General features: G+C 32.6%; 1 protein-coding gene across 1 annotated transcript in view; it reads right to left on the minus strand.

Moving 5' to 3' along the window:
- Positions 1–7286, minus strand: part of LOC111064266 (unconventional myosin-Va) — a 124409-nt gene extending 117123 nt beyond the window's left edge. The window contains 1 exon segment of the mRNA XM_039441412.1: positions 6953–7286. Coding sequence (XP_039297346.1) covers positions 6953–6979 — 27 coding nt within the window. The 5' untranslated portion in view covers positions 6980–7286.
- Between the last annotated feature and the right edge of the window lie 3538 nt (positions 7287–10824).

Here is a 10824-nt window from a genome sequence, read left to right on the forward strand (position 1 = left end):
CAATACTTTCCTTACCTATGGTAGTAGGGCAAGGAAAGTAAAAATATATCAAATAAATTAATAGATTTGTCATTATAATGCATATTTTTACTCAGCTACATTATTAGGATTGTGAATACTTTCATTGTTTTTGCAGGTTAGTGACGTTTCTGAAGTAGGCTATTTACGTAATTAACAGGGAAAAAGTTTAACCTCTCGGCACTTCATTCTGTTTTCAAAATAGCTCAATATAATCTTGCCATTTCAACTATTTTAATTATCTATGAACATTTTCTGTGTCGTAATGAGAGATTGAAATTCATTGTAGTTGAAAATGCTTTTTGAATTATTTTGCAAATACCTTCCGACAACGCCACTAGAGTGCGCAGTACGTAATTGAAATCGTGCTTATCCAGTTTTTTGTATTATTCTTGCAATTTTCATAAAAATCTTTCAATTTCAACTATTTTAATTGATGAGGAACATCATAATGTGCAATATAAATCCATTTTGGGGACAATTTGTACTGAAATTCGCATAAAAACCAGACTTGAAGTGCCAGCTCTCGCATGAGTAAAGTGAGTTGCATTAGTCAGGTTCCGTGTTCAGTTGTTCACATATCAACAAATGAATTGTTCCCACAAGATCTCACTTGAGCACCTTGTGCAAACAGTTCAATTTTTGGTTATTGTTTTCCCAAGGTTCTCCAAGTGAGATCTTGTGTGAGCAATTCTAATCGAAACAACTAAGTACTACCATAGAATAAAGGTGTTAGTCCAGTCGAATGATCGTTTTTCAGGAAACAGCCCCGAAAGAATTTTTCTCGACTGTTCTTTATGTATTTAGGGGCGCTGAATTCGAATCTGAAATTTGCTGACACGCCAGAGGGCGGCTTCACCCCCAAAATTTCGGACTTGTTGAATTTTGACTTGTTGACACCCCCAACGTTTTGTTGAATTTGGAAAGAGGTTATTTAATAAACTGCCTGCTCATATTAAAGAATGTGATATTAATAGTTTTAAGGTTTCTGTTAAAAAAATTCTAATTGACTGCTGTCCATATGGTTATGAGGATTTGTGGTGATGGCTTTATATTTTCTTATTCTGTGATATACCTATTTTAAAAATGTTTCTTATATTATATAGAATTTGCTTATCTTTGTCTTATTTTTGTATATATTACGATGTGACTGTGATGACTATTAACGTTTATTGTTATATTTTAGAATTTTTTTATTGAATTGTTGACTTTGTCTTGCATTTTTGTTAAAGTGTTCTGACAATAAATGAATCTTGAATAGTTTGAACTTTTTTTACTGCTTTTGAAATTCACCAATTTCACTAATATATGGAGCCACCCGTCTCTCCAATTTGCGTTTACTATTATTATTATTATTTAGTAAATTATTTTCTCAGATTTTAATTTCAACCATCGACCTTCCGACCTAAAAGGCAGAGTGTGCCAGATTATATACTTAGTTGATGCATCTTTTATTTTACTGTAGGCTACTAGATTGAACAAGACAAATTTAGAGTGATGATGTATATATTTTTTGAATTTTAGGTTTTAAAGGAGTAAAAAAAGGAGTTTAATATCGTATTTATATTTTAAAGTAGTTTCAATATCGTAAATGATGTAGGCTACGGTTCGAGTCTCAAGTCAGCTGCAAGGTACTAGTAGTTCGGAGAACAGAAGAACTCGCTACACTCACTAACATCACTACTCCACACGCCCACCTATTCACACACAAACAAACATAAAAATTGTATTTAGAGTATGATGATTACATGCAGAAGGATCGGTGGAGGACGCTGAGAAATATAAGTTCTTTACACTTTTGAGCTAGGATGCACGGTTGAAGAGTTAAAAAATCTGAAACTTGGAATATGGGACTTGGAAAAAAATTATCGAATTATAATGTTGAACATGTGATATATGAAAGAAGACCACCGTGGAGTGCTGAAAAATGAAGGTCCTCTACACTTTTGAGCTCAAAGCACGGTTGGAAAGATAAAAAATCTTAAACTTGGATTGGGAAATGAAATGACAACGCTTTGAAGCGCTGAGAAGAATGAGCCCAATTTGAACCTGGTCCGATTAAGTATTGAAACGTTAGGTTGATTTTTGGGGTAAAATTTCCGAATAAAGAGCCGCCATCTTGAAACGGGGATGAATTTGAAAATTTTGAATTTATACGTTTCTGCGTCTTGTTTCAAAGTACTTGTATACCAAATTTTATCCAAATCGGACCGTAACTGCGACTGTAACTGCGGTACAAACAAACAGACAAACGCCGATTGACTTGAAACATAGAATTCGCTTTGCTCATTCAATTAGTTCATTGGATAATAATAATGCTAATTATAGGTGCTAGTCGAAAATATTTTTAGTAATGTTTTTCAGTTTTGAACTAGGACACTACGTTATTTTAACTAGTTCCTACTGTGTGTGTACTTGTCGTCAAAAATAGTTCAAAAAGGAATTATTAGCTAGCAGTTCGTCATGAAAAGTGAAATAGATTATTATTTTCTAAATAGACAAAATCTAATTGATTTTTATTTTAGCCTTCTAGTCGTAATCCAAAACTTCTCTGGCGTTAGTCGAGAGCCTGGGTCCTAAGGACCCACGTTTCCATAAGGAATATATAGATAATATTTCAAGGCAGAATGTTATTTTATATTTCAATGTGTACAAGGGATACTTATGATTGCAAAGAGCACTTGTGTAAATCAAAAATGAATTTGAATTATTATTGAAAAAAATAATTAGAGAAAACTAATTGCATTTTTGTACAGTGAAAAAGTAACATTTGGTTATTATTTTATGTGAAGTGAACAAAGAAAATTATAGTGATGTATACTATGATAAATCTCAAATTACTAGAAAGAAACAAAACACTAGAAAGATTCCTAAAAATTAGAAAGCCCTAGTTCACTCTTGGGCTCAAATCACACTCAAGCGACTCAGGTCGAGAAGAGACTCGACTCTAGTCGAGAGCATGTGTTTCCAAATGGTGACACTCAGACCAGTCGATTCTAGTCCTCCGCGACGTCACCATTTGAAAACACATGCTCTCGACTAGAGTCGAGTCTTTTCTCGACCTGAGTCGCGTAAGTGTGAGTTAAGCCTTAGGGTAGTTATCTACCCTCAAGTTCATGTTGCACAATCTTTGCAAAACTAATGGAATTATAGTGATGAATGCTAATATAATCATCTGCTCTTAGAAATAAATGGAGAATAATATAAATAGAAAGAAAAATAAAAAATCTCAGTACCCTTTTTGAATTATTTAATCACAACATATTTCAACATTGATGCCATTTTCAAGTGATATGAAGTAAATAAATACTGCTGGAAGATTCTTATTTTTGATCATATGTTAGTGTATTCATATGATTTTATGAACTAGGACAGTAAATTTATTTTTCTTTCTATTTATATTACAAGTAGCCCTATACAGAAAAGAGATAGAGAATAATTATTATTTGCAGTATTTATTTCATTTTATTTGTACAATTTCCACTGTGTCTGATTCGACCCTTTTGTGGCAAAAACAAAATAGCACTGTTCATGAATAAACATAATGTGAAATTAATTAAAATAAATAAGTGCAGTAATAATGAAAACAATAGGTAAAGACAGGCATGAAATATAAATTGTAGATCTATTATAAGAGTTATGATTACAAAAATTGTAATTTTAGGTAGTAATGAGTTGACATATATAGTTTAATAGATGACTAATTCATGGATGATTAATAATGACAATTAAAATAATAATTTAATTGCAAGTAGCACTTATAATAATAAGGGTTGTTATTCCTCAACATTCGTGACTTATACTTTTTCACAAGACTCTTATCAGCTGATGTGTAGTCGTAGGGCATACAGTGTCCCAGTATACCTTTTGTGGAATACTTTTGATAATAAACTTTATTTGCTATTTGTCGATTTACGGTGCTTTAAAAACTTATTGCTATGCCATTTTCATTCATAAGTGATACTGTACTAATTTTTCATCATCAATACAAAAATAGACTTCTCAGAGACTGAAGAAAATCTTCTTCTTCCTTCAGCACTAGAGTCCTATGTGGACCTTGGCTTCCATGACAATTCCTTTCCATCTGTCTCCATCACCAGCAACTCTCTTCCATCCCCTAATTCCCAACACTCGCAGATCTCTCTCCACATCTTGCAGCCACCGACTGAAGAAAATAACACTAGTAATGGATCAGATGATGAAGAAGTAGAAAAAGCCTTTGAATGACAAGATGAAAGATATCATTTGCATCTGTTGAGCCAGATTTATTTGATGCTAAATATATGCTCTAAATTTGACTGATGGAAGTGAAGATGAAGACACTAAAAGAGAACAAAAAAAATTTGATCAGGACAACTTCCCCTAGAACCTCATCCAAGTTGTTCAAACACTCCAGCAAACTCCCAAACCACAATAAAATGTGTCAAATTCATGAATTTCACTTGGGCAAGCGCGTATCCAGGGGGGGGGCACTTTCCCAGTGGTGTTTGAAAAAATCTACAGTTACCGGTACTCAAGTACAGTCAATATAGACATAAAAAAAGGGGGTGTGCTTGCATTTTATATTGTAGTTCTGATTTTTTAATATAATGCTTGGATACATTAGAGAAAACCAGAATCAAGTATTCCATGGAAAATTCCCCTTGTGCTAGATATAGAGTGGACGAAAAACCTCGTATTTTCTGTTAATTTTCCAGATTTTAGTGTTATTTCCACCAAATCCTGTAATCGATCAGAAAAATTTGCTCCCGCCTTTTATTTAGATTATGAAATTCCTAATAAATTGAGATTGTTCGGAACTTTCTATCTTCAATGAGTACTGAGTTGCAATATTTTCGTAAATATGTAGAATTTCAAGAAAAAATTTGCTCCCGCCTTTTATTTAGATTATGAAATTCCTAATAAATTGAGATTGTTCGGAACTTTCTATCTTCAATGAGTACTGAGTTGCAATATTTTCGTCTAAATCTCAATTTATTAGGAATTTCATAATCTAAATAAAAGGCGGAAGCAAATTTTTCTGATCGATTACAGGATTTGGTGGAAATAACACTAAAATCTGGAAAAAGAACAGAAAATACGAGGTTTTTCGTCCACTCTGTATCTAGCACAAGGGGAATTTTCCATGGAATACTTGGTTCTGGTTTTCTCTAATGTATCCAAGCATTATATTAAAAAATCAGAACTACAATATAAAATGCAAGCAGCAATGTATATAGTGACTAGACTACTACTGTAGTTGCAGAAATAAGTATCATGACCGATATACACAAGATATGCAAGAGGAGGACACAGAACATGGTAGTAGGATATTGGAATATGAGGCCAATTGGTACAAGAGCCATCCTATATGCTGACGATATTGTCCTGATCTCTGAGTCCTCAGAAAAACTCCAGCAAGCTGTGACGGAATGGTCAGAAGAACTGAAAGAAAAAGGAATGGTTCTCAATGTAAGGAAGAGCAAAGTGATGGTGGTCTCAAAGGTAGGAGAGAATGTGGAAATTAGGGTTGACGGATAGGTGCTTGACCAGGTGTCGAAATATGAGTATTTGGGTGCGTGGTTCTCTGAAGATGAAAAAATAGATGTTGAGGTGCTGAGCAGGGTAAGGAAAGGTCCACTGGCTTACTATGACGTCAAAGACTGTATATTTGGTAAGAAAGAGATCAGTAAGAGGATAAAGAACCAGGTATACAGATCAATAATTGAGCCAATCTTACTGTACGGGAGTGAAAGCTGGCCCATGAGATCATGCCATGAAAATAAAATAAGAACGGTGGAAATGAAATGTCATAGAAAAACATTGGGGAAGACAAAAAGGGATAGAATACGAAACACCAGAATAAGAGAGGAAGTTGGCATGAGAGATGTAAGTGTGAGGATAGAAATGAGGCAGCTTAAATGGTATGGACATATACAGCGGATGGATGACAGTAGAAAAGCGAAACAGTTTGTGAATGTGAAAGTGCCGGGAAGGAGATCTGTAGGACGACCGAGGTACTCATATGAGGACAGAATTGAGGAGATTGGAAGGAGAAGAGGGAAGACTGTTCCGGAGATGAGAAGAATGGCGATGGACAGACGGGTATGGAAGAACTGGGTCGAGGCTACCCCAACGCTGTAAAGGCATAGTGGGGAGAGACAGAGAAGAAGAAGAAGTATCATGAACTTGGCATTCAAATTAACAATTAAATCTTCAACCAATTTCAACAAATGAAGCTCTCAAATGCTGTTTTCAATTAAAAACTTCAAAAATTTTCCGTGTGGTGGGGGATTCGAACGGAGGGTCCCCTGGACGACCACCCCAATCGCAATCGCACCCCCCCCCCACCAGGTCAGGGTCCTGGATCCGCGCCTGAACTTGTAAAAATAATTTTTGAATGCTGTTCAATGATTATGAAGAATGAATGATTATTATGAGAAAATAAATGTTTTTTAGCATGAAAATCTGTTGTCTGTGGATTTTTGACAGGGTTCCAAAGAACGCTTTTTATACTAAGTAATAGGGACAATTTGAGTTGATATTCATGTTGAAACCATATCATACCAGTATACATTAATGAATAACATTCAATAACTTTTTATACAAAATATGATATGTCATTTTATTTGGGGCACCGTATGCCCCAGTCCCAGTACACCCTTAGTGCATCTGGAATAGAAGTAGAAAAATACTGCTTGGCCCAGACCTATGATGTAACACATTGTCAAATCATAAACAACATCAATTACGGTATTGCTATAAAGATTACTGAGAGTGAGTGGGTCAGCAGATAAATGATTAGAAATTCATTATAAAATTATGTTGAGTGACTATAAACACTTATTCTAAATAGTGCATGCTAGAATAATCAATCCAATAGCGACAGCATTCATGATTTCAACAAAGCTATTAAAATGTTTATAAATGCTCAGCAAAAATTAAATCAACATACCTGAGAGTATAAATCCTTTGTAGTCATGGTAATGTTATTCAAAATAACGATTATATCTTTAAACTAAATCATTTAATCCACTGATCAGGTTGACACTTGGTAAACTGAATGTTTTCAACATTGCATCGCTAACCACAGTTCTCAGCAGATTGAATTTTTATCTTCTGTCTCTGGAAACTGTGAATTTCGATGCCTGTTCATGTATCAACATTTCTGGTGATAAGATAACATTTTTGACAAAGCACAATATAAATAAGAAATCATTTTGAAAATAATCCACAAGCAGAAGCTATTCTGTCATTTTAGTGTGCATGATGCACAGCTGATGGCTTCCAAAATACATCTGTTTAGCCTATGTAGAACTTGACATTAGAGTGTATAGATTGTAGAGTGCCCCTACAGATAGCCTTTTCTCACCGGAATACTGGTTGTTACAATGACGTCACAGGAGCACTTGAAATTGCACACTATAATAAGGTCCACGTTATAATGGTAGTGGAGAAAAATAAGAGATCAACGTTGCCGATCCTCTGTCTTGTCAATGCCTTCTATAGATGGAAGCTGATACAGGTTTATTGATGCAATATTATTAACTGTTCATTCTCATTCAAAATGAACAATTATATTTTATTAAGCAATAAATTATATTTTTCGATAAATTAATAATGAATTTTCATAACTAAGATTAAATATTTTGTTAATTAATTAATGATTCTACATTGTTGAAAGATGATCTGGCAACAGAGCGAAGCTAGAAAGAGATAGTGCTATCCGCTTTGTTGAATGATAGAAAGTTATAGCAATACAATTGCTAATCAAACACAGCTATTCAAATCAATCAATTAATTCATATCACAAACAAACATAATATAAAATAACAGAGAAAAAAGATACATATGTGAAATTAAAGTAGACTACCCTACGCATAAGCCAGTATGGGGTGTACTACTCCTAATAAAAATACTCAAAGGAGTAAGGTTGCTCCATTTATATTTATAAATAAACTCAGCATAATAAATTGAAAATAGAAGAAAATACATTTGATTCTGCTATGATAGCCTATCAGATGAAAACATATTCGATTTTCTCTGATTTTCTCTGCTACCAGTCTTATCATATCACATACAGGTAAAAATATTCTAAAATAAATGGAACAAATGAAATTTATAAACATAGAGCTATAAACTTGTTATATCCTACACCCAGTTTCTTCAACACAATCATATAGGCTACTATGTCTAGCAATAAAAGCAGGAAAAGAGAAACTGGTAATTTCATAGTAACTGTACTTTTTTCATTTTCCATAACATATTTTTTTATTTCAGCTTTAACATTTTCATTCTCTTATTTTATTCAATATATTATTGATACCACAACAATTCTCAAAACATTGCTGGTTTTTTAATGAAAAATTATGTAGGAAACAAAGAGAAGATTTTACAGATGAGGTATGACATTTGGAAGATGTAATTAATTTAGCAGATTTTTTAGGTTCTGAATGCTCAGATAAAATTTTTGTGATAAATTAGGATTCCCATGGAGAAGAACCCAGATAAGGAGACTGTTGGGGGAAAACCTCCCTTAACAGTCATAGTTCTAGTCACCAAATAGAATAGTCGACTGTGTTTTCTGATCAGAAATCTCTCACTAAATATCAGTGACGTTCTGGTAACAGTTACCTCTCTCAGCTACCAGTACCAGTTACCAAATTGTCAGTCTCGTTTTGAAAAACGCTACAACTAGGCGTATTCCATATTGACATCACATTTTTATGAATAGTCATTAAAAATCGTTATAATTTCTACATTAGTATGATAATATTAATAGAATTTTCACCCGACTATTCAAAATACACTACATAATTAAATGTTAGTGGTATTAGCCTCTCTTGATTGGCATCTCTTTCCCTCCATAATTTGAATTTGCGATTCTACTACACTGAAGTGCTATAATATGAGATTATGTAATATTCTGTATTCTTAGACAAATGCCTTACCATGAAGAACGTTACATAACATTTCATAAATTGTGAGTATCAATATTTTAATTTGAGTATTCTTAAAATAACATAGAACTGAGAATATTTGTACGCCTCAATAAAGCATTACCTACCTACACTAAAGTTATTATGAATTAAAGTGCACTCATATTAGTAGTAAAATTACCCTTCAATACCCATATACCCTTTTAAAAAATTTCAATATAAAATAAAATAGAAAGTTTTCAAAAGGGTACTATGGTATTATTTCACAACTAACAAATTATGTAGCCCTGAATAAATAAGTTTTTAAAAAACACTCATACTTTTATACCTGACAAGGTTTTTGAAAATAGATCACAAAATAGAGTTTTATTTGCGGTACATACACAATATATATTATCCCATATTATCATAATTTATTATTAATCTATAGTAATGTGATAAATATAAATATTAATGTAATATTCAATGAATTTATACAAAATGCATACTTTCATTACATGAATTTAAATAAAGTGTAATAGATCACAAACTAGTGTTTTATTTACCGCACATATACAATATATTGTCCAATATAATCACAGCTTATTATTATAATATACTGTATTATTATTAGGCTATAGTAATGTAATAAATGACAATTTTTATAAATATACCGGTAATGAATAATAATTAGTAAAATACGTATGTAAAAAGTAAGGATCCCACATCGTTTTTTTTTTAGTAGTAGTAAGCCATTCTCTATTGCAATGAATGAGTATACGTTACCTACATGCATCAGAAAGTGGCTTGTACACTTGGCACCTACATAAAAGTTAGGTGGATGTGTAAAATCTGTATGAATTATACATTTCTATAATAGTCAATGTAAATTATGAGTAAATTTTTTAGTGGCTACTTTATCAGCCATAAATATATCATTCGTAGTAAAAACACTTCACTTAAATGGGCTACTTTTGTACAAATTAATAAAAACAATATAACAACTCATATCACACTTTATTATTAAAAACTTGAAAATACTATATAGTATCAACTTGTTTATTCATTTCCTGCATTTTAACTTGAAAATGACCTATGGTCGAAACTAGTCGTTAGAATATTTTAATAATAAAGGGTACTACGAATTTTATATTGTTTTTATTAATCATTCGTACATAACTTTAAACTGTAACTTCAAGACTTTAGAAAGTCAAAATAATGAAAAGCACACTCTCATAATTATCATATATAGAATATTAGAATATTTCATACATGACATCAAAACCTATTTAATTTTTGAAATATTATTTTGGAATTGGAGATCTGGTCGCGGATTTAATTATTAAATGTAATTGATAAAGCGAGAAGATCTCCAATATACAAAGATGAAACGTGTGTTTTATCACGTTTCGTGAAGGCATTATTATGGTTTTTAGCTCAATGCTATACAAACAAGAGTAAGTTGACTTTTGGTCTGTGAATCAAGGCTGCATGTGTTTTTCACATAGATAGATTTTGAATTTTTCTTTCGAGGCCCGTATTCTTTGAGCCGTTTGTGGAAGTTAGTTATTGTGTTAAGGCATTGGTAACCTGAAGTATTCTGTCTTGAGAATTCAATTATAGGCTGTCGCAGTCCGGGCAGTTTAAACCTATATAATTGTGTTTTTAGGATTTGAATCTTGTAGGGAAAGCTGGTGTTTTTGATTCAATCAACTGGCAGAGTTTTTTTTTATTTAAAGTCGGGAGTGGTTTAACTGGACCTTGAGGAGCAGGCCAAGGGACTCTTTTTAAGGTAAAGTTAGATAATAATTAATTGTATATTTTTATATTTTTCAGATCCATAATTCTAAATAATAATTTGTATTTTATCCCAAAACCCTGAATGACCAAAACTATTACATTTTTCTTT

The sequence above is a fragment of the Nilaparvata lugens genome, chromosome X (genome assembly GCF_014356525.2).
Source record: "Nilaparvata lugens isolate BPH chromosome X, ASM1435652v1, whole genome shotgun sequence".
NCBI lineage: Eukaryota > Metazoa > Arthropoda > Insecta > Hemiptera > Delphacidae > Nilaparvata > Nilaparvata lugens.